The following is a 25,923-nucleotide window of genomic DNA, read 5'->3' as shown; positions in this document are numbered from 1 at the left end:
ATTACCCTCACTCTTCATGCTTTTCACCAACATTACATTTACCAAACTAGCTCAAATGCAAACGCTTCTACCCAAACTTTGTTTTCTTTTGTTTTTTCTTATGCTTTCACTTTTTTAAGGAGTCTCAACCAATGATCCAACCCAACAAAATGACAAGGGGCCAAGTACGCAAGTTAACAAGTGGAAATCTGGTATGTTGCATGATATATTTTGATTCACCATACTTCATACATTCTACGTACAAATTATGGTATTGATGCGTCACAGATTGTGTCCAACAAATTACTCATGGCCTAAGAAAGGGTGTGTCAACATACATGTGACGCATTCTCTTTTAGGTTGTTGGAGTTCAAAATCGGTGGTGCCTAATTAAAGAGGTGTGTGTGGTTGATGTGTGCTAATTACTAACTTTAGTTTTCTGTGCATGTAGTAAAATCATGTTGCAGATTGCCCATGCTTGAAGTCATCAGAAAGGAGAAACAAAGGCATGATTCAGCTTTCAGACTAGCCAAGCTCCTAATAGCAAAAGACATGTCATGGAAAAAAACATACCCTTTAATAGGTTGGAGCAAGCCCAAGATACACAAATTTTGTAGAGATCCACGAGAAAGCCCAATGCCAGTAGCTAAAACAAAGTCCAGTGTAAATGCATCACAGGCAAAAGGAGAAGGGTCCTCAAACTCAATGCATCATTCCCCAACTCAATGGGTGGAAAAACAAGAAAAAGAAGAAGAAAACCCAGACCAAAGAAGTAGTATTGTGTGGAATGATAACTCTGCGTTGGTTTTGGCAACAAAGTCAGGTTGCGTGGAGATTGTGGAAGAAATACTAAAAATGTACCCTCAGGCTGTGGAGCATATTAACGCCAAGGGAAGGAATGTGTTGCATGTAGCCATTAGGCACAGGCAAATGAAGGTTTTAGACCATTTGGAGAGGATGGAAACACCGATGAGGAGGCTTATAAGGAAGATTGACAATCAAGGGAACTCTATTCTACATATGGTTGGTATGAAAACGAAAAAACATATGAAGGAGAAGACCCGAAGCCCTGCAATCCAATTGCAACAAGAGTTGCACCTGTTCGAGGTGAGGCACGCATTTCTAATAACCAAATACTCATTATTGCTGAAACCATATCATAAAGAGAATTCAATTCAATGAAGGCAAAACACACATAAATAACTTGAACATTAACACAAAGTTTTGAGAGCTTAGGATTCCAAAATTTAAATTCAAATTTTTATGGATTTTAGAAAAATACAATAGAAATTTCATTTGAACATCATAAAAATCAACACAAATTCAATTTTAAGCTTCAAATCCATGCTCCCTACCACAATCTAGTCTTTGACCACTGTTGAGGTTCGTAAATGAATAAACTTTGCCCGAAGTTTGAAAATGGCACCATCTATTGTTACATTTTAACATAATGATAGTTGTCTTCTATCTATACTATTAACTATTTGTATTAAAAAGGAAAAGAAAAATGAGTGAATATATTCTCATTCTTTGGAACTGGTAGTAAAATTGCAAATAGAAAATACATGATGCGACTATGTGTATGCATCTTCTTCTTACATGAATATTTTTTAATATGGCATCTTTGCACTAAAGAACTCATTTTTCATTGAAACCCAATGAACAATTGCATTGAAATACTTTTTGTAAGTTTTATACGATTCTTCGCATGCTAGCATGTAGAAGTCAAATTTGTTATTAAAATTTAAAATATTAAACATTTTAGCTACTTATATGCGAAGGGAAGTTAACCTCTTTTCTAGGTGATTTCTAACTACATGTATTTTGTGCAGCGTGTGAAGGAAATTTCAAATGTGCATTTCATCAAACACTACAACTGTAAATGGCAAACTGCAGGAGAGCTATTCATTACCAACAATGAGGAGCTCCATAAGGAAGCTAGAGAATGGTTGAAGAGAACCTCTAAAAACTGCATTATTGTGGTGGTTCTCATTGCCACTGTGGCCTTTGCGGCTGCCTATACCAATCCTGGTGGCACAAACCAGAGCACTGCCCTACCCGTTCTCCTTTACCAGCCATTCTTTATGGTCTTCACCCTCACTGATGTCCTCTCCCTCACATTCTCCATGAGCTCAATCATCACCTTTCTCTCCATCCTCACCTCTCCATTTCGACTGCAAGATTTCGAGCAATCCCTCCCCCATAAGCTAATGTTGGGATTCACGTTTCTAATCCTCTCATTGTCCATGATGATGGTGCCATTTGCAGCTACTATCACCCTCATGATCAATAAGGAAGAAAGATGGACTAAAATTGCACTGTATTTAGTGGCATTACTTCCCGTGACCATCTTTGTGCTGTCCTATCTTCCACCATCTTTGTGCTGTCCTATCTTCCACTCTACTTGTCCCTGACGAAAATTTTCATGTACATGGTCAAGAAGATTGTGGACGCTTGTCCTCGATTCGATCACATACCTATTCTAGATTTGATCTCCAACTTGTTCAAATGTCGAGAACCCCAATCTCTTGCAATATCCTCCAAAGCTCATCATGCTGAAATCGACTCCACAAAACTTTCATCATCTCAAACCAGTCTCGTTTGAGAAAAAAAACCCAAGTGAAATACCATATTAATACCACACTTGCACAATACTTTACCGAAAACACCATTTTTCTTCAGCATCAAAGGGGAACATGAGTATTTATGTTACTGTTTGTTGATGTAGTTGTTTTCTTGTATGGGCCTCGATATTTTATAACCAAGTCGAAATGTTCTAAACCATCTAAGCAAGTAGCCAACCTTCACTGAATTGGGTTTGATTCTTCTTGTAATGCTTTCCTGTTTTGTTTTATCTTCTTTCTTGTTTGCTTGTCTCTATCTGCTAGTCCATCCCCATTTCTTTGTTGGGTGTGCTGCTTAGATTGCGTTTTCTTGTAACGAGAACTAAGGTAAGGAGGAATAGTCTAATGAACCTTGCAGTTTTATGCATGTAAAGAAAAATTTAAAACATTAGAAGGAATGTGCGAACGAGATCATCAAAAATAAATATGCATAGTAAATTAAGAAATATAGTGTGAACTAACGGACCCAATCTTCAGTTCACACATCAATATGACATTTAATTTTGACAATACACATCTATTATTTTCAACAATAAAAAAAATTACGTAAACCAGGTCCATCTACTTCTTGCAGTATAGCTATATAAGGGGCTACTTTCCTTGACGAGAACAAATACGCTGCTCCCATCCAAAGTTCTTCACAAGAAATTATTCATTCTTGGGGATCACAATAGGAACCATCAGCGATGAATATAACAAATTCCATGGAATCACTAGAAACCATAAAATATGAAAAACCTTTGTATGAAATGTTCTCCAATTCTCAAACATGACCTTTGATTATTAGTTCTTTGTCCTTTCAACTTACAACATGTATGAACCATGGGCCGATGCACACATGCCCAAGTGGCTATAGCCCCCACTCAAGTGAAGAAAAAAACTAATGTTGAATATGCAAGTCAGCTAAATTTTTATTTTTTATATATTTTTTTTTTTTCTGATTACGCCCACTTCAATTGCTGCTACATGGGAGCTAACTTCAAATAAACAAAATTTGAGTGGTTGCTTCAAAATTTAGCATTAGCGTTGACAATAGTAGTAGTGAGTGATCCAGAAAACTAAGCAAAATTTATGGACTCTGAAAGTCTTAGAATCAATGGTCTGTGACATCTCCTCGACTTTCACCAATGACAATGTTCCCCTTGACAAACCTGCAGCTGATGTATACTTGCACTACCCCAAAAGACATCAATCTCATTTTTAGCAATATGTTTTGGCTAAAATTTGAAATACAAAATTTCTAGAGGCCCTTTTATCATTTAGAAAATATTAGGGAAAGTAAAGGAAAATATAGTGGAATCAAAATTTGATTATCACCTATAGTTGGATTTTATTTTAAAATAAAAAAATAATAGGAAAATGAAATATAAATTTTTTTTACAGGTGTTGTTTGTGTTGACCCAACCTTGCGAAACTTTAAGTATTTGCACTGAGAAATCACTACTTGCAGACGTATGGCTTCCTCTAGTTTAAAGGTAGCGCGGTAAAATTAACATAAACTGCAGGAAAAGTTGAACTCACACAAGTATTCGGCAAGAATAGCCATGTGAAGAACAGTGGTCCCGTCGGCCCTCTGAAGATGGCGTCTGAGGTCAAATTCCTCATTCTCTTCGGCGGCCTCGGCCACCCTCGCCGCTAAAAACTCAAACATCTCCTTCTTTCCATACCGGGCAGCCCGAAAGAGCGCGGTCTCCCCCAGGCGGTTGGGCACGCTCAGTAACTCCGGAGAGTTCGCGAGCATAATCGCTGCGGCGGCGACGGCCTTGGTGGTGGCCACTTCGTGAAGCACGGTGTTTCCGACGTCGTTCTGGCGGGTAAGCCGGGTGGCGTTGGCGAGGTCAACGAACTCCTGGAGCAGACGGATGACGAGGATGCTACGCTTGAAGTAGGTGGCGACGTGGAGGACGCTATCGCTGTGGACAGTGATGCTGTGGAATGGGCCCTCCGGCATGCGGTTGCACAGCTCAATCACCACCTTGTCTTCTTCTCCCACCATCAGAGCTTTGTACAGCTTGCTTTCTGTCGCGTTTCTCTGTTCGGCGTCGTCGTCCTTGCTCGGCCACTGCGCCATGGCAGCTAACACATTAGTGTAACTTACTAGAATTTCATCAATATATAATACATTTTATAACTAATTAAGAGTGTTAGATATCTCATTGCATAAATGAAAATATTAAAATTCATGTAAAAATAAATTGCCTTCAAATTAAATTTTTTAAATGAGCCACATCTGCAACATTGTATCTTTCCTTATATTAAAATTTAAAAATATAAATTTCAAGACTTGAAATTTAAAATTATATAAACTTTATGAGGATTATATCTAAATTTGGACAATATAATAAATAATGTATTTATTATAATAGCCTACATTAATTTATATATATTTTTATTGGGTTGTTTGTTAAAAAGAAAATATGTTTAATTTTTATTAAAACACACACACACACACACACATAAAGATATATATAAATGCAAAAGTGGGGTGCAAATTTCTTAAATTTTCTTTCTTCCTATCAATTAAATTTGAGAGAGAGAGAGAGAGAGAGTTACATTGTTTTTGTAGTCATCAGCTGGGACTTGGGTTCCCATGGCCGCAGAACAGAGCAGCAAATCAGAGACGTTGAGCAGAGGAAAAAAAGCAGGGGAGGAAGAAGCACAGGAAGCAGGGGAGAAGTTAGAGCTGAGAGATAAAATATAAGCAAATTAGGGTGTGTAATTAAAGAGAAATAAGAGTAGGGATGGAATACTTAGTGACATGAGCTTTCCCCCAACAATCCCCATCCCGTTCTGCGGGCAGTTAAACGAGCTAACTCATTGGCATGACGAGTTGAATATCATTTAAGTCGAGCTTTCCATTTGAGTAGGGATGGAATACGCTTGATAGTGACATTAGCTTTTCCCAACAATCCCCATCCCGTTCACGATGGAACTTTCGTCGTCTAAAATAGATTGAATCTTCTCTTCCGCAGCGTTTGGAGCATGAATTTGGATTTGAATTTCAATAAATTCGTGTTCTCTAACAGGAATTGTTACATGTAACATATTTATTTTTCAATACTTCCGATAGAATCACATCACACCTGTATTTCTTATAAGAAAAATAAGTGTACCACTTACGTAGTCACAGGATTTCAACTCCATAGAATTCCAAGAAAGAGTAACTCTTAGTCCACTAATAATCACAAACAAGCACCAATTAACACAATCGAACTCCCTGAATTAATTAAAAATCTTAAATCTCTTTGCAAACTTACGCCAGAATCCATTTGCCGTTAAGAAGAGTCAACGCCTCGGTCGGTGCCGGAGTCGGATTCTTCGCCTCAAGCTGCGTAATTAGCTCAACAATCTCCGCCCTCGTCTCGCTTGAGGCTCTCAGCCCACGATCGGTCCCGCAAAACGAATCCACCAAGGCTTTCTTCAAACTGCTAATCTCCTTCGGCTCCTTAGGTTTCTCCTCCTCCGCCACCGCCACCGCCGATCCCGCCCCCTCCTCGGCCGGCTCCCCCAAATCGGGCCCCCCTCGTCCTCGTCCGCCGCTCGGACCCGAAAAATTTACCTTACCCTAACGGAGGAAACCCTACCCCTCTTCGTCACTTTCTCCCCAATTCCGATCGAATTGATTGGAAAAATTGAGGGCTTGGAGCCGAACTGAAGCTGCGGTGAGGTTGCAGAGAAGACCATGCAGCTAGAGGGATTGAATTGAGAAACTCCAGCCATGGTTGATCGTCGATTTTTCCTTCCGGTAAAGACGAGACAACGCTAGTGCCGTGTAAACTCGGGGAATATCCGAGTGTACACTATTTAGATAGACGGGTTGAACAGGTTGTGAAAAGACAAGTTTGGCATCATGTATTGTTTTTTATTACTAATGTGCCCCGCGAAATTTGACTAATAATTATATATTACTTATAAATACAATGTGACAAAATAAATAAATGAATAAATAAGATTTTTAAAATATATTATTTTTAAAAATTACTAACTCTAAAAAAATATTATTTTATAAAAATTATAAGTAATTTTTAAAATATTTATTCATAGTTATGAGGATATTTTTAGAATATTTATGCTAATTATAGCCTTGTAGAAATATTTTTTAAAAATAGTTTTAGATTTTTAAGGTGATATTTTGAGATCTTAAAATTAGATAAGAAAGGAAAATTTTATTTTTTATTGAAAAATGACTAATTATCATTACTATTTATTTATTTATTAAAAATAAAAATAAGACTACACAAGGAATTAGTCTCCATTTAAAACGTTTTAAAAAATATATATTTATTTTTAGCTAAAATATAAAATAAATTTCGATTACTAGTATAAAACCAACGTATTACTTCACTCTTATAATTAAATTATTTATTATCATTATTATTACTTATTTATTGAAAATAAGAATAAAAATGCACAAAATATTAATCTCCATCTTGAAAAATAAATATATATTATAAAAATATTTAAATTACATATTTGTATCAATAAGTGCTATTGATTTGTTCTTAAATAAGTACTTATTTTTAAAATTATTTTATATGCTCATATCGAAATGGAATTAATATTTGTATCATAATATTTGAAATTATCTTTCCATTATGATTGCTTTGTTAATTATTGAACTATCATTGGTTTTAAGTTTTGTTTAATATTTTTTTCCGGCAACTTTGACAAAGATAATCTACCTGATCAATTCTAATTAGGCATACCTTTTTAATTTATTTTACATATATGTAAAGATGATTCACAATTTCCATACAAGATTTTATATAATTTAACTAAAATTTGGGTAAAAGATATTCACGTGCGTAAGATTTGGCAAAAAGGTGAAGACAATTTCTAAAGTTTCAAAAATGCTTACATTACTTTTTTAATTGTTCAAAATACCACAAACCTCGAGGTTAGGCAAAAAGATACAAATATTCTCTAAAAATACTCGTGTTCTTGTAAGATATAAGCGCAGGTTTGCGTCTTTTGGTAAACCTTAGGAGAGATCCTTGAAATTTCTGAAATTTCAAAGTAGGTCATATTTTTTTTACCAAACCTTAAGGGAGGTCAATGTCTTTTGTGATTAAAATTAAGTTTCGAAGACTTTGCTCCCATTTGTACAAAAGAAAGTAAAAATATCAAAAATAACTAGTCAAAATTTGATCTTAAAATAATTAAATTGTTAAATGGAAATTTATTAACCCAAATATCAATTGTTATATTATTATTTATCTATTTTATGTGTAGTCTGTAAAATGAATTGTGAATTTTTGGGTGTTCATATGTGCTTTTTTTTTTTTTTTGTTTAGGATATATGACACTCACCTCCCTTGAGGTTTGTTAAAAGACAAGAACATTCCCAGTCTTTAAAATTTCATTGACCACTCCTAAGATTTCAAAAATGTCACAAACTTTTCCTAAGATTTGTTAAAAAGAAAAATACAAATCTCCTCTTAAAAGACTTATATTTTTGTAAAATGTAAAAGAAAGTTTGTATCTTTTTGGCAAATATTAGTAAAAGTTTCTGGAATTCTTGAAATATGAGGAAAGACTCCTACAAATTTTGAAACCTCAAGAAAAGTTAGTGTATTTAATTTTATCAAATCTTAAAAGAGATTAATACTGTTTTTTGTCCTTTCTTTTTATTTTGAAATTTGTGATATGAGCATGTTTAAGTATCTCATTAATTTAATAATTTAGGCTTAGATCAAACATTTATTTGATCAACAATTAAGTTTGATCGCCCCCAAGGGCATGGCACGGTGGAAAGGCATCAGCAAGTAAGAATGAGTATCAGGGGTTCAATTCCAAGTAAACACAGTCACGGAGCCAACGGTACCTGTGGATGGTGAGAGTTTACTCTGTGAGCCAGTCTGTGAGGCAGCAGAGACCATGGATGGTAAGATTTCGTTCTGTGAACCAGTGGAGAGCATAAATGGTGAGAGTTCTCTGTAAACAAGCGGAGACCGTGGATGGTAATGGAAATGAAAGACAATATTATTGGTCATGTTATATATATGAGCTAAAGTTGGTATAAGTAGTGTCTTTAATTAGTTAGAGAAACCATTAAGAAAAACATAAATGCATGCAACATTCTAAAAAAAGATTAGCATCTAACTAATTATGTAAACAACAATTCGTGTGTAATCACGAAAGAAAGAAAATTCTTAGGATGAAAAAAAGTGAAGAAGAGGTATCAATTTATAGGAATAGGAGATGCGCATGAAACGTGTCGAACGGTTTTTTTATCCTTTGTGATTAGCAAATTACATCTTCATATTGGTCTTTTAAGGAATATGACTATAATTAGTTGCTGCTAATAAGGAACTAATTACGGATAATAAGGAACTACATGTGTTGTCAATCTAGCTATGCAGAAGATTTTATGTGTATATGGTGATTGACCAAGTAGATGAGCAAGCGCTTACACTCGAATTGTTGTTTACATAATTAGTTAGATGCTAATCTTTTTTCAGAATGTTGCATGCATTTATGTTTTTCTTAATGGTTTTTCTAACTAATTAAAGACGCTACTTATACCAACTTTAGCTCATATATATAACATGACCAACAACATTGTCTTTCATGCCCCTTACTATGTGAATCATACAATATTATGTTAATCAATAAAATAAAAATTCAAAAATTTTAAGTTAAATATAAAATTTACAAAACATATTTGTAAATATTTTCTTAAATACAAAATTACCACCATATGAAGAATGAAAATTTTGAAATTCAAAAAAATCAAATAGAATATAACTCTAAATGTGTTGATCCTAGCTAATAGCTTTTCCTTTTCTTTCTTTCTTTCTTTCTTTCTTTCTTCTTCTTCTTCTTCTTTTTTCAAGTTGTAACATAGGAGCATCATGATTCACAAGACTTCCCGCTTTACAAGGATAGAGGAAAGGTTGTTATAGTATACACAACCTTTTAGGTAGTTTATTTTAAATCTTTAAAAAAAAAAAAAAACAAAGATTTTATGAAAAGTTTAATCTTTAGACTTCAATATAGTCCATAGGAATCTATAAAAATAATCTATTAGTACCAAAGTAAATATTTTTTTCACCCATACTTAGGTTTGCATTGGACCAAATAGATGAAGGTGCAAAAGTTCAAGTGATTGTGTTGTGTGTTTTCTTCGAGACAGTGCATGAATCAAGGTGAGGCAATCCTATAACATTGTCATTGTAAACATCTAATTTGATCCTAATTGACATTAGTTGGAGTGTAAGATAGTTTAATTGGAGTTTCTCTCTCCTTTTCCTAAGCCTTTCTTCATAAAAATCAAACTTGAATACCCTTGACAAGTTATCCCAAATAAGGACTGTAGACACTCTATTTTGCTTAGTCGTTATATAGCAAAATTTTGGCCTTTTTTTTTTTTTACATTATTTTGATTTCAATTTTAGGCTTATTTAGGTGGTATTTTTTTTTTTTTTAAATGTAGCTGTCATCTAAGGTTTTTCCCTAAGTGCAGTCCCTCATTCTACTCACTCTCACCATCCCTTTTAAGTTGTATGCGATAGAGTTTTTTGTTACAATAATTCTTGTTCTCCTCAAAACAACCACAAATGCTTTAAAAAAAAATAATAACAACATCCGCATGGGATGTTATCAGAGTAAGAGCTCCAAAATTTGATTGGGCTAAGTGGGTTTGGAACAAATGGTTACCGAAGAAAATTTCTATTTGTATGTGGAAGGCTGCTTTTGAGTGCCTAAGTGTTGATGAAAAGGTGAGAAGGGTGGGGGTTTCTCTGGTTTCGGCATGTAATTGTTGTGAGATGAGGCAATCAGAAGATTTGGAGCATGTGTTAAATAAGGGGGACCTTGCTTCTGAGGTTTGGAGGAAGGTTTCGGTGGAGGTAGGTGTTCCTTTCCTTAGGCAACAAAGTTGGAAAGAAAGAGTCCAAATGTGGTTTAATAGGGCTTCTAGGTTCTCTCAATTGGGTTCATTGATGGCTTTGATTCCTTGTTTAGTAGTTTGGAGGCTGTGGAGAAGGAGATGTGTGGCTAGAATGGGAAGAAAATTAGAGAGTAGTACTGATGTGTGGCTCTCCATTAAGTATTGGGTGGGGGTTTTGAGTAGGAATATGACAGAAATGGTTCAGTTAAAGGATACTGATTTTCGGGTTTTGCAGAATCTGGAAGTGCAAATTGTGAATAAAAGAATTAAAACTATACAAAGTGTAAGATGGCTAAAACCGAGGCAAGGGAGATTGAAACTAAACTTGGATGGGAGCAGCCTGGGGAACCCAGGGCCGGCAAGTGGTGGTGGCATTCTTAGAGACCATACAGGTTCTTTTGTATTTGGTTTTTCAAAATATTTTGGTTCTTGTTCAAATAATGAAGCTGAATTGAGAGTTGTGTTGGAAGGAATAAAGATTTGCAAACAGTTGGGTCATACCTGTATCGATATTGAATGTGATTCGAATATTCTAGTTAATTGGATTAGAGTCAAGAAGTGCTCATTGTGGTATTTGTGGGATTTTTGGGAGCAGCTTATTGGTTTATTGGAGGGAGTGGATTTTTCGATAAATCATTCGTATAGAGAAGGGAACAAAGTAGCAGATGCCTTGGCTCGACAAGGTGCTATGGGGAGGAATAGTTTGTTTACAAATAGTAGTCAACTCCCTAAAGTTAGCAATGGTTTGTATAAATTGGAGAAGATGGGTATGACTTATATGAGGTATGTTTAGCTAATATTCTTTTGGTTTTTGCTCATGCTTTTTGCTATTTTTCTTTTGTTTGTTATGTTGTGTGAATTTTGTTTTGTAGGTCCTAATTTATTTTGTTTTGTTTGGACTTGTAACCTAGTTTTGGCTGGATGTTGGTGTTGTTCTTTGGGAGATTTTTAACGTTTGTCTTTTGTTATCTCTCATTGATTGTCTTATAACCACGATATTCCTCCGCCAAAAGTGAGGGGTTATCAATAAATAAATGGAGGTACCGCCCTTCTTTTAAAAAGAAAAAAGAAAAAGAAAAAAACAACAACTTCTTAGCCTAGCTTCTCCAATTTCCAACACCTGCACACACAAAAACAATTGTTAGTGAAGGCCCGAGCTGGGCTCATTTTAGAATTTAAGGTCCTCGGTGGGTCTGTGCTGGTTTTAAAGCCCAGTTGGGCTCAAGTGAAAATTTAGGCCCACTAGGCGCCTGTTTTTAACCCATGACCCAATTTAACCAAGGACTACATGTTCCCCCGTTCCCCTAGCACAAGCCCTGCTCCACTACCATGTCCCCCACCTCCTATGCCACTACCTTGTCCCTCTTGCTAGCCCAAACGGATCCTAACCCCTCAAGATCTTGTCTCCCCTCCCGCCGCCCGGCCCCGGGGGGGTGGGTGTAAAGACCAGAAAATATAATTAATAAAAAAATAAAAAGAAAAGAAGGATTTTGGTTTGGTGTAGATCAAACCGTCGACGATTTTCTCTGCAGTGAAAATATTAAAGGGGAACTCAAGAGTCATTTGTTTTAATTAAATAAAATTCCTCTCTCTCTCTCTCTAAAACCTAAGGTTCCCTCTCCCTTCTCTCTATGAATACGGCTTTCTTATAGCTCGAATCAACGATCAAAAGATACCACGGGGTTTGTGGTAAGATTCTTTGTAACTTAACCGGAGCAGATTTTTCAATTTGGAGTTCTAGGGTATCATCCCAAAACCGGGGCAAGTAGGATATTTTAGGGTATTATTGTTAATTTGGAGTATTTTGAGCCTAGGGAATTCTAAATGAAAATTGTTCTGGGAGTTGAGTTGATTAATTTGAGAAATGTGAAACTTCAAGCTTTTGGGTTTTGAACATCGTGGGGTGTTGGAGCTAGGGTGTTATTGGTGTTGCGACATCCTAGAGCGCGGGTGCCCCGACGTCGGTAAAATAAAAAATGTGGTTTAATATTTTTGAAAAAAAATAGGAATTGAGTCACCATTAACCTTTTAGTGTGGTTAGAGCATATGATTACTACCCAATTAAGGGTAGAATCGATCTGTATTACCAAAATCAGGATCGGGAGTTCGGTTACGCGAAGGGAAGGTATAAGCACCCTCTACGCGCTCATTCTTACGAATAGTACCTAATTAATTAAAAGTTATCCCAAATTTAATTTAATAGATCTTTAAAATTACTCCATTTTAGTGAATTTTTGAAATACACACAAAAATATATATAATATATATTCCCTCAAAATCGGGGTAGGTGAAGCTCGAAAGCTCATACTCCTTTTTTGAAATCATATAATGAAAATCGAAGATAATCATAATAATAAAATAATATAAATACTAAAAATACCACAATTGAAAATACGTATACTTCAAAATAGAATAATAATAATAATAATAATAATAATAATAATAATAATAGTAATAATAATGAGTAATAATGGTAATAATAATAGAGATCATAGTAATAATGATAATAGTAATAATAATAATAAATATAATAATGATAATAAATAATAATAGTTGTAACAATAGTAATAATAATATCAATAATAGTAAACACAATAATGATGATAATAATAATAATAGTAATAATAAATAATACAATAATAATAATAATAATAATAATAATAATAATAATAATAAAAAATAAAAGTGATAATAATAATATTAATAGTAATAATAATCATATTATTATCAATAGTAATAAATATAATATACATATTTTAATAATACTTACCTTAATATTAGCACACAGTTAAGGATATACACAATACACACATGGAAGCAATTACCTAGGTTAAGGAAACAATTCAAACTTATGACCAAAACATAGAAACCAATTAACTCTAAATTTAGTGGGTAATTATACAAGGATAAGAGAGTAGTGAAATTATAGAAATAAATTCAAATTATTACTAATACGTTAAACGATCAATATACCCATCAAATACTAAATTATGGTAATAAATCAAACTAGAAATCAATATACTATCCTAAACATTTGATATTGTTAAATATAGTGATAAAACATGATAATAACCTTACACATGATATGATGACAATAAAAACCCTACCTTGATAATACATCATTCAATAGATACAACAAATATTTAAATTTGAATATCAAATTATAAAACAAATAGTACAAAAAAGAGAAGAAGGACAAAACCCTAAATATGAACATACCATTTGTTAAATGCAACAACAATATGTATACAAAGGAAACCCTAATACGAAAATCACACATTTGAATCGAGACCACAACAATAAAAACCTTATAATATAAATATCAAACACATAATAAACACAACGAAATGAAAATCTTAGAAATACATTTTAAAAATTAAATCCAATATAAACTTTACAATATGAATGTTAACATTTTAATAAATACCACCATGATAAAATCTTATAATATGAATATTACATACATAAGAAATAGCAACCACGCCCTAAAGATGTATTAAACATCGAATTACATATGTCTAACAACATAAACCCCACAATGTAAATATTAATGTTTTGATAAATACAACCATATTAAAATTCTCAAAACAGTTAGAACAACTAACAACACAACCCTAGCAACACATATTAAATTAAATATAACCGCACTATAAGCATTAAATATGACAACAAGATAACTAATAATAATTAAAATTATATATGATGAATAGATAACAATATTAATTATATACAATAAATATGTATAACTATATTAACAATTATATCATAAGCACATACTAATAATAATAAAAGGAAAATTCTAATAATATACTATAAAAGAAAACTCCCTATAATAAGCACAAATTATACCTAACAATAAAACCTTTTAACATCAATATACAAAATAAAAATAAACACTATAATAAAATAATGACAATAATAATCTATAAAGTTACCCCAAAAAAAACGCTGCCTGCACTACTTCGCCGGCGAAGACCTCTGCTCCACTCCGACGCTGCTGCTGCTGCTACTCCAGGCCGAAACACCTGCTCCTGCTCCGTTTGATTCTGCTACTGCTGCTTACCCCTACGGGAGATTACGGACCAGCTAGCTGCTGGAGACGAAGACCAATGCTGCGTTTGGTCTCACTAGCTGACGAAGAAAACCAAGAAGAGGCCTCCCCCGCTCTGCTGTGATACGCTTCTTGCTGTGTGTGAGGGGGCTGGGTGTGCTGGCCGTGCTTGTGGCTGCAGGAGGGTGGAGAGGGATGAGGGAGGCTAGGTGAGTGGTTTGGAGAGGGGCTGGCTGTGGGCTACGAGAGAGGGAAGCCGGGGGGATCAGTAGGGGCTGGTGCGTGAGGAATTTCGGGAAGGAAAACTGCCGTGAAAGAGCAGCTGCGAGAGAGCGAGAGAGAGGAGTTGTGGCTTCTGCGGAGGCTCCTAGCAGCCGTTCTTGGGTGAGATGGAGAGTTGAAGAGAGGGGGAAGAGAGAGGTATGTGAGAGATCCGGAGAAAGCTGCGGCAGTTTTTTTTTTTTTTTTGGATTACGCACCGGGTATCCACGTGTTCGTTTTATGGACCACGTGACTAATCTTGCGCCCTTTGAAGTTGATCCCACAACTCCAAAGGAAGAGTAAATTCAGAAATTCAGGGGCGGAAACGAATCCGGAAATATTTGGACACCTGACCTCGTGAAAGGCATTCCCGCAATCCACACTACCACCTGAACCACATCTTGAGGATAAGGCTGCGGCAATTCTTGTGCACAGGGAGAGATGTGAAGCTAGCCTTTTATTTTTATTTTTTTGTCTATGTCTCCGCCCCCACCCTCTTTCTTGCATTAATAGAAAAAAAAAAAAAAAAAACCCCTAAAACCTCCTTTTCTTTTCCTTTTTTATTATTATTATATGTATATATTTTTTTTAAAATCACCAAAATAAGGCTTAAAAAGACTCAACCTCCATAAAAAGAATTCTGAGACTCAATTAAAGGCTTACACACGAATTATTGTTTACATAATTAGCATTTATGTTTTTTTTTAATGGTTTTGTTAACTAATTAAAGACATTACTTATACCAACTTTAGCTCATATATATAACGTGACCAACAACATTGTTTTTCATGCCCCTTACTATGTGAATCACACAATATTATGTTAATCAATAAAATAAAAATTCAAAATTTTTAAGTTAAATATAAAATTTACAAAACATTTTCATAAATATTTTCTTAAATACAAAATTACTACCTTATGAAGAATGAAAATTTTGAAATTCAAAAAATCAAATAGAATATAACTCTAAATGTGTTGAACCTAGCTAATAGCTTTTCCTTTTCTTTCTTCTCCTTCTTCTTCTTCTTCTTCTTCTTTCAAGTTGTAATATAGGAGCATTCCTGATTCACAAGACTTCACGCTTTACAAGGATAGAGGAAAGGTTGTTATAGTATACACAGCCTTGTAGGTTTCTCTCTCTCTCCCTCTCTCTCTCTCTCTCACTTTACACACACATGCATATGGAAGCAAATCTCATTCTTCTAGAGTATGGGCATAGTAAACCATGACATCATACATGTGGATGTATGGGGAAATGATGGAAAAGATTTGAAGCCACAAAAATTGGCGAATATGTCAAGAGGGAGGCAAACGGATTTATAGCCATTCTTCTTCTTTTTCTTCCAAAAATCAATACACTAATGTTGACCCATAACTTGTTGACCCATATCCCATAACTTACATAACTTGAGGAGCATGCCCAAAGAGAGGTCAACACAGGACAAAGAAAAAGAGGAGAATCACTAGGGGAACAATGCAATGGAACAGTTGAAAAAGAGCAACGGAATAGGAAAATTTGCATTTACTTTCTATCTATTACTATTTCACAAATATGCTATTCATTCTTAGCTCCAAATTAATGATTGTATTATTATATTGAGTTAAATGTAAGGCCCAAGGAAGGTTTCAAATATTACTGATATTGTTTTAGAAATTTATGGAAATCTAATTTACTCATTTTCCATTTTGGAGAAATTACTTTTTAATTAGGAGAAATTCCATTTAAGCTTCAAATTAATGGAAATTACTTATTAATGATATTGTTTTAGAAATTAATGGAAATCTAACTTACTCTTTTTCCATTTAGGAGAAATTACTTTTTAATTAGGAGAAATTTCCATTAATGGAAAAGGAGTAAATAAATAAATTGGGAATGAAGGAGCTGATGAGATACAAGTATACATCCAATTTATTCGAGCGTATCCAAATCCCATCAATTTCATAATATGAATTAGACATTTCTAGTTTACATGATCAAAGGCCTTCTCTAAGTCTAGCTGGCATAAATAGCCATTCTTCTTCTTTTCTTCCAAAAATCAATACACTAATGTTGACCCATAACTTGTTGACCCATATCCCATAGCTTGCATAACTTGAGGAACATGCCCAAAGAGAGATCAACACAGGACAAAGAAAAAGAGGAGAATCACTCGGGGCACAATGCAATGGAACAGTAGAAGAATAGCAACGGAATAGGAAAATTTGCATTTGCTTTCTATCTATTACTATTTCATAAATATGTTATTCATTCTTGGCTCCAAATTAATGATTGTATTATTATATTGAGTTAAACATAAGGCCGAAGGAAGGTTTCAAATATTACTGATATTGTTTTACAAATTAATGGAAATCTAATTTGCTCCTTTTCCATTTAGGAGAAATTATTTTTTAATTAGGAGAAATTCCATTTAGGCTTCAAATTAATGGAAAAAGAGTAAATTAAATTTGAAGCCTAAATGGAATTTCTCCTAATTAAAAAGTAATTTCACCTAAAAAGGAGTAAATTAGATTTCAATTAATTTCTAGAACAATATCATTAATAAGCAATTTCCATTAATTTGAAACCTAAATGGAATTTCTCCTAAATGGACAAGGAGTAAATTAGATTTCCCTTAATTTCTAAAACAATATCATTAATAAGCAATTTCCATTAATTTGAAGCCTAAATGGAATTTCTCCTAATGTTGAAATTAGGTTTACTTTTACTATGAGATTTGCTTCCATATGCATGTGTGTGCATGGAGAGAGAGAGAGAGAGAGAGAGAGAGAGAGAGAGAGAGAGAGAGAGAGAGAGAGAGAGAGAGAGAGAGAGAGAGAGTTTTCGAAGGAAAGAAAATTCTTAGGATGAAAAAAAAGTGGAGAAGAGGTATCAATTTATAGGAATAGGAGATGCACATGAAACGTGTCGAACGGTTTTTTTTTATCCTATGTGATTATCAAATTACATCTTTATATTGGTCTTTTAAGGAATATGACAATAATTAGTTGCTGCTAATAAGGAACTAATTACATATAATAAAGAACTACATCTATTGTCAATTTCACTTACAAGAAATTACTTATTAATGAAAAATATTAATTTCTTTTAATTAGGAGAAATTACTTATTAATGGAAATATTAGTGGAAATTAATAGAAATTTTATTAATGAAAATTACTTATTAATTTCTTTTAATTAGGAGAAATTACTTATTAATGGAAATTAATGAAAATCTTATTACTGGAAATTACTTATAAATTTCTTTTAATTAGGAGAAATTACTTAGTAATTTCCATTAATTTGAAGTCTAAATGGAATTTATCCTAATATTTGAAGCCTTCATTGGGCCTTAAGTTTAACTCAATATAATAATACAATCATTACTTTGGAGCCAAGAATGAATAGCATATTTATGAAATAGTTATAGATGGAAAGCAAATGCAAATTTCCTATTCGGTTGCTATTCTTCAACTATTCCATTGCATTGTGCCCCTTGTGATTCTCCTCTTTTTCTTTGTCCAGTGTTGATCTCTCTTTGGGCATGTTCCTCAAGTTATGCAAGCTATGGGATATGGGTCAACAAGTTATGGGTCAACATTAGTGTATTGATTTTTGGAAGTAAAAGAAGAAGAATGGTTATTTATGCAAGCTAGACTTAGAGAAGGCTTTTGATCATGTAAACTGGAACTGTCTAATTCATATTATGAAATTGATGGGATTTGGATACACTCGGGTAAATTGGATATATACTTGTATCTCATCAGCTCCTTCATTCCCAATTTATTTATTTACACCTTTTCCATTAATGGAAATTTCGCCTATTTAAAAGGTAATTTCTCCTACATGGAAAAGGAGTAAATTAGATTTCTATTAATTTATAAAACAATATCATTAATAAGTAATTTCCATTAATTTGAAGCCTAAATGGAATTTCTCCTATTTAAAAAGTAATTTCTCTTAAATGGAAAATGAGTAAATTAGATTTCCATTAATTTATAAAAAAATATCAGTAATATTTGAAGCCTTCCTTGGGCCTTACGTTTAACTCAATATGATAATACAATCATTAATTTGGAGCCAAGAATGAATAGCATATTTATGAAATAGTAATAGATAGAAAGCAATTGCAAATTTTCGTATTCCATTGCTATTCTTCAATTTTTCCATTGCATTGTGCCCCTAGTGATTCTCCTCTTTTTCTTTGTCCTGTGTTGATCTCTCTTTGGGCATGTTCTTTAAGTTATGCAAGCTATGGGTCAACATTAGTGTATTGATTTTTGGAAGAAAAAGAAGAAGAATGGCTATTTATGCAAGCTAGACCTAGAGAAGGCTTTTGATCATGTAAACTAGAACTGTCTAATTCATATTATTAAATTGATGGGATTTGGATACGCTCGGATAAATTGGTGAGAGGTGGGAACTCTTCTTTTTGATTCGAAAGTTGGCTGTCATCAAGCATGTTATCTATGAGCACTGAGGATATTTTGAATAAGAAACAGTGTATTAAGGATTGCTGACTAAATAATAATTGGAACTCTTATTTAGTACTTGAATTGGTTGGTGCCGATAAAACAAGGGAAATTTTGCACCACGTGCTGGCGGGTAAAAGTGGGCAGGATATTTTTGTCCGGAAGCTTGTCCCTAGCAGTAATTTCTTTACAAAAACGGCTTGGGAGGCAGTGAGGTGCAGAAGTGATAATTTTGTGTGGAATGATTGGTTTTGGCATTCTTTATTGCCTAGAAGAATCTCAATGTGTTTATGGAGATCCTGATTTAGATGTTTGGCTGTAGATGATAGAATTCAGGCCAATGGAATATCTATGGCTTCAGCTTGTGATTACTGCGTTTAGAGAAGTCAGGAAAACATTGATCATATTATTTCTTTAGGTAAGCTAGCTTTAGACGTTTGGCATCAGGCTAGTGTGGCGTTGGGGATTCCCTTCCAACGATCCCTTCCTTGGAAGAATAAAATGGCAAATTGCTTCTACTATGCTCAAAAATCATCTAATAAAGGTATTTTAATCGGACTGATTCCATGTTTGATTATGTGGTGCCTCTGGAATCTAAGATGTAAAGAGAGAATGGAAGAAGTTTATCAAAGTGCATATCAGATATGGAGAAATGTTCGATTATGGGTTAGTTTTATTGCTGAAAGCACCAATTCTTTTCAAAAATTGAAGAAATCGGACATTAAGATTCGGAATGAGTTTCAAATTAAGCATCAGAGAGTTTGCGACAGGCCCAGAAAAATTATTTCATGGGTTAAACCTCTTGTAAGGTGGATAAAACTTAATTATGATGGGAGTTTAAAAAAAAAAAAAAACCTCATATAAGCATAAACCAATACCAACGGAAAATCAGCTAAACATACCTCATATAAGTCGTACCCATCTTCTCCAGTTTATACAAACCATTGATAATTCTAGGAAGTTGACTGCTATTTGTAAACAAATTATTCCTCCCCATAGCACCTTGTCGGGCCAAAGCATCTGCCACTTTGTTCACTTCCCTATACCAATGATTTATCGAAAAGTCGGTAATCCGGGTACTTCAGGAGGAGGAAGAATTATTCGGGATTCTCATAGCATGGTAAAAGCGATTTTTTCAAGTTATTTTGGCAATGATACGAATAATAGTGTAAAATTAAAAGCAATCAGCGAAGGAATTCGTTTGTGCAAACGTTTGCATTATTTTAATGTAATTATTGAAAGTGACTCGCAAATTGTAGTTGATTGACTTCGGAAAGGTAGATGTACTTTATGGTATCTTTGGGAATTTTAGGAGGAGCTCGTGGTGGAGTTAGAAGGAGTGAACATCATGGTGATGCATCAATATAGGGAAGGCAATAGTACGGCTGATTTTCTTGTTAAAGAAGGAGAAATGGGAAACAATGTAATCTACGAAGAACAACACCTTCTACCATGTTATCTGAAAGGTATTCTTTGGATGGATATGTGGTGTTTCATTTCCGTTCGTCGTTAGTTCAACTCTAGAGTTTCGTTTAGAGTATTTTGTTTTGATTTTGGTTGTGTTTATATTTTTATTTTCTTTGTTAGTTATGTTTAGTTTTGTTGTCCTAATTTGGTTGGTTGCTGGTTGTGGTTTTTGTTGGGAGGGTCTTTCTATACTCTCCTTTTTGTTTTTATCTTGTAACCACTGTTTTCCTCTACCAAAAGTGAGGGTATATTAATAAATAAATGTAGGTGCCGCCCCTTTTTAGTAAAAAAAAAACTTGTATCTCATCAGCTCCTTCATTCCCAATTTATTTATTTGCTCCTTTTCCATTAATGGAAATTTCTCCTAATTAAAAAGTAATTTCTCCTAAATGGAAAAGTAGTAAAGTATATTTCCATTAATTTCTACAACAATATCACTAATAAGTAATTTCCATTTGTTAGAATTGGTGTATTCCCAAGAGAGGGGGTGAATTGGAAATTTTAAACTTTTTCTCCTAGGTGAATTTATCCAATGGCGATATATGCACGACCTAGGATCTGTCTATGCAATTTCCAAATGCGTAGATAAAAATGATGTGGAAATTAAATCAAACGCATCATTCACACCATAACATACATGTGCGGTAAATATAAAGCACAGAAATATAAACAAGGCACACGATATGTTATCGGGGTTTGGCCAACTGTGCCTACGTCCCCGTCTCAAGCTCGCAAGCTCGAGGATTCCACTAAAAGCTCACTTAAGGGTGGAGCGGCACCGTTTACAACCAAGTCAAATTAACACATGGCTGACCTCAACTTTAACCAGGTCAATTAGCGGGGCTGACCTCAACCTACACGCCTTAACAGGACGACGCACCTAACTTTCCTAACCGGGTATAAGCCAATCCAGGACTATTCCAAGGCTAGTCTCCCTCTTCAGGCCCGTGCCTAGATATACAAAAAATGTGTATATAATCGAATGGTACAGTGATTGTGCTTTCGTGTAAAGCATATATGTACCCAAAATGTAGCTCAATAACATACACCACAATATGATTCAATATGTAAGCTCAGTGTGGTCTAGATGGTTCAACTCTCAAAGGTATTTTTTATCAGTGTAATGCGCACGTGAGAGTGTCAAACTAACAATCTTTGTATCACAGAATATGTTCAATTTAATAGTTCACACAAAGATACTAGCCATACAATATGTATATTTCAATGAGCAGGTTTTCTCAATCATATGATGCTCCAGTAATATATATGTTCGGGTGCAAAGGATATTCAATCTTTGTATTCAGCAAAGGATATGTGAGTTGATGAATATTGCAACAAAGATTTTATCACACAAACAAATATCTCTTCAAATGTTTTACACGATAAAAGTGCAATAGATATTTGGAAGTGTTTGAAAAGTTTTTGCAACCAAAGACAAATACAATCTTCTCAAGATCTTGCAATGAAGGTGCAAGCTTAGAAGATCTAACAAAGTCTTCTTTGGATAGACTTATCAACAAAGTCCCCTAAGAATCCTTAAGTTTTGCTCTCAAATAAAATCATGTTAAACAAATAAAACAATGAGAGCAAACCTTTCCAAACACACACTCAATCCACTTACAAATGATGTAGGCACTAGTAGAATGTAAGCATAAGTGAATGAGGCTAAAAAATGAGTAGTATAGGATTTTAGGTTTTTAGAGAGATTCCCCTAATCAAAGTAGTTAATCCATCATATTTTTCTCAAATGATCTCACATATATATAGGCATAGGAGAAAATATGACCGTTGAGGACCTATTGGGTATTATTAGAAAAGTTTAATGATGTTTAAAGCATTTTAATCCAATTTAAAAATTATTAACTACGGAAAAAAAATCAGGGTAATCCGAGAGGTCCGGTCGACCAAATCAGTTTTAGTCGACCAGGACTCATATGGTTCGGTCGACCAGGGAAATATTGAACTAAGGGCTCGGTCGACCAAAGGAGGGTGATTTTTCAATTTTTCCAAGGTTCGGTCGACCAGGCTATTTTGAACTGGTTGGTTCGGTCGACTAAACCGCTGGGATTTCTCCCGAGGACCCTCCAATCAACCAGGTAGTTGGAGTACAAAAAGGGTCGGTCGACCAGATGGTCAAATTTTTGACCTAAGGAGGTTTCGGTCGACTAGGGCCTTTTGAACTACCTGATTCGGTCGACCAGATGGTCAAACTTTTGACCCAGGGAGGTTTCAGTCGACCAGGGCTTTTTGAAGTACTTGGTTCGATCGACCAGATGGTCAAACTTTTGACCCAGGAAGGTTTCGGTCGACCAGGCCAAAATGAACTGACTGTCCTGGTCGACCGAAAGTGCACTAAGTGTGCATTTCGGTCCCGTTTCAAAGCATACAAGCCCTAATGAAGTGCCTAACAAACATATGTGAAAATGTGTGTGTCCTAAGGTCACTTAGGGTCCAATTTTAAGATACCAAAAAAAGTCCAGTGTCAGTCGACCGAAACCCTAAGGTCTTTCTAAGGTCATTTCTCACTCACGGTTTGTTTGAGCTTATGTATTATCATGCATGTCATGTGTGTGAGTTTATTACAAACCAGAGTTCTAATTACTATTACAGACCAATTACACAAATGAATTATATATTACAACACAAAGTAATTGGGTCTTCAATCTTTACTTGCTCTTTGTGCGAGATCTGTCAATTTGAGTTCCTGCACATAATCTCAAACACCTATTAGATATAACAGGTATTTTTCATTATCAAAATCGGGCGTGACCTATAAGGTCAACGTTCTCCCCCTTTTTGATGATGACAAATACACCCAGCAAAAATATAGGTATAAGCCTAAGAAGGCTCCCCCTTTCAATATGCATTAAGGGAAATTAAATTTTAACCCAATTTTTACCTCTTCATCTCCCCCTTTTGGCAACATCAAAAAAAGGCCATAAGAGTTAAAAGGCTCTAGGCAATGGGTGAGTGTAATATTTATACATTATAAGTTTTGGAAAGTTTTTAGAAAAATTTCGACAAAGTACCGTTTTGAAAATAGGACTTTCCAAAACGAATCTTGTATAAATACCAACCTGTTTGAGTTTATAATCCTAATAGTTTATCAACGACTACTCAAACAGTTTAGTATGGTCCAACAATCAAATATAAATTTCAATATCATCATGAAGTGGACAAAGGAAGTGGTCATCACAAGTCATAATCAATACGCATTAAGTCCAATATGATCATACTATAGATATAGAAATTTGCACACAAGCAATAATGCTCAAAGTCTTAGACGAGAAGACATATCAACGGTAGTATTAGTTGCTAAGACTTGTAAAAAATTTTACTAGAGAGCTCCCCCTAAATGTATGCAAACTATGAAACATCTAAGAAGTCTCTTTACTATGCATTAGACCTATTAGCTATTTATACTGACATTAATTATGAGAGTTCATTAAGTTTCTAATACAGTATAAGTAATGAAATAAGTCAGACTTAAAAAGTTAAAACCAATTAATAGTATGAGCCCAATGAGCTTGGTGAGTTATAATTCTCTTCTCAAGGATGGGGCTTAAACTTCTCAATATAATCTCAGACATACATAAGTACGTTTATGCTCAAGAATGAATTTCATTTAAGCACATTCATCATATGTTCATTCTTCTTAGTATTACTTAGCATGCAAGAGATTTTAAGCATTAAGTTCTTATTGATTTATTCTAAGATTTGGACCTAAATTCTCATGTATATTTGCATGCACGCCTACTTGAATTAAGCTCAAGGATGATGTTCTCTTAAGTGCATTTCTTATATACTCATCCTATCAAATAAATTCAGCATGCGACAAATATTGATCATTCAACGCATATGCATGACATATTGCATTTTATTTTAAAAGCATGATAGTCAATTAAGACTATACTCAAAGTTATGCAATTTTGAAATACATGTATGTATATAATAATAATGATGCAAGAAAAAAATTTGTTTTGAAATTTAATCTTGCCAAAAGTTCATGTAGATAAATATATATACATATATAATTGTAATATACATCCCCTTCTTAATGTTTGCAAAATAGTGTTGGGGGTTGCTTGCTGGAAAAATAAGATTTTCATTTAAAGCAAGCAAGCAACAAAATTTCTGGTTTGTCAATAAAGCACATACTGAAGATAACCAGAAAACCAAAACCATAATGATCCTAAGAGTTCAACAATCACATGCAAGATCATATGGCAAGTACAAACAGTTGTATCAATATAAGCATGCTTCACATTATGATTTTCAATAAAATCTTTTCATTCAAGTGCATGTCACAATTAATTCATTCAAGATCTAAGCTAAACATATGGGTAAGCAAAACAGGTTAGTAATTTAATTCTAGATGCTCCCCCTATCAATTTGAGTACGTGCTTAGATTCTTCAGCTACTTATACTAACCAAAGATTAGTTTCATTATGCTCAATAATATAAGCCATCAATCCACATCTTTAAAATCAACTATACTGAGTATTTGTCAATTGTATTTTTCACTTGATTAGTATAGTTGTATAGACCATAGATGCATCAAATAATATATATTAAGGCATGCAATATAGTTCAAGACCCACAAACATTCCATATCAAAACATAAGCCTTTAAGCACTAGATATAATGTTTTGGGTATTCTCAAGAACCTCGATATTCAATAAATGAAAGTGATGCATATGGATCATTTATACGCTTCCTATATGGATGAATCTGAGCCTTTCTAAACAATTAATGATTATGCTAGGATGAAGATTAATTTTCTACTTGAGTTTTCACTCATCCTTTCAAAAATATTTTAAATTTAATTTCATCATAATCATCTTTAATACAAGGTTTTGGTTTGGGAAAAATCCTGTCGAAATTTCGGTAGCATGCCATCTGTAAATCGAACATTTTCCAAAATTTTCAAGTACCAAAACCTGATAGATTCAAGCAATCAATTCAAAATATTTCAGTTTAAGCATGCGAGAACCTATGTATGCTACCAGGATGCAATACACAACATACTGCATCAGCCATGCAGTTGGCGTTCCTTACAAACATGCAAGTAAATAAGTTTCTGCAACAGCCTTGCAGATGGCGTTCCATGCAATCTAGTATTATCAAACAACGTATTCAATAACAGTTCACGATACTAGATAATCACAAATCACTATCCATCAATATATAGTATAAACAATA

General features: G+C 34.1%; 2 protein-coding genes across 5 annotated transcripts; one reads left to right on the top strand and one right to left on the bottom strand.

Annotated features, from left to right (window-relative positions):
• Positions 1-567: 567 nt before the first annotated feature.
• Positions 568-2,653, top strand: LOC131154170 (ankyrin repeat-containing protein ITN1-like). The gene is made up of 2 exons (XM_058106751.1): positions 568-1,086; positions 1,812-2,653. Exons 1-2 carry the CDS (start codon positions 616-618, stop codon positions 2,391-2,393), a joined length of 1,053 nt encoding a protein of 350 aa, XP_057962734.1. The 5' UTR covers positions 568-615; the 3' UTR covers positions 2,394-2,653.
• Positions 2,654-3,899: 1,246 nt separating this feature from the next.
• LOC131154171 (uncharacterized) lies at positions 3,900-6,402 on the bottom strand. Of its 4 annotated transcripts, none has more exons than XM_058106753.1 (5): positions 5,861-6,383; positions 5,724-5,778; positions 5,354-5,622; positions 5,157-5,182; positions 3,900-4,665 (listed from the first exon to the last, which is right to left on the bottom strand). In XM_058106753.1, exons 3-5 carry the CDS (start codon positions 5,385-5,387, stop codon positions 4,093-4,095), a joined length of 633 nt encoding a protein of 210 aa, XP_057962736.1. In that variant the 5' UTR covers positions 5,388-5,622; positions 5,724-5,778; positions 5,861-6,383; the 3' UTR covers positions 3,900-4,092. The 4 variants fall into 4 exon arrangements, with proteins under 4 accessions (XP_057962736.1, XP_057962738.1, XP_057962737.1 ...); XM_058106755.1 differs by having other exon boundaries at positions 5,354-5,561; positions 5,861-6,368; XM_058106754.1 differs by having other exon boundaries at positions 5,354-5,778; positions 5,861-6,402.
• Positions 6,403-25,923: the final 19,521 nt, after the last annotated feature.

This window comes from Malania oleifera, chromosome 4, assembly GCF_029873635.1.
Source record: "Malania oleifera isolate guangnan ecotype guangnan chromosome 4, ASM2987363v1, whole genome shotgun sequence".
Taxonomy (NCBI): Eukaryota; Viridiplantae; Streptophyta; class Magnoliopsida; order Santalales; family Ximeniaceae; genus Malania; species Malania oleifera.
This window is presented reverse-complemented; position numbering and strand designations above follow the sequence as displayed.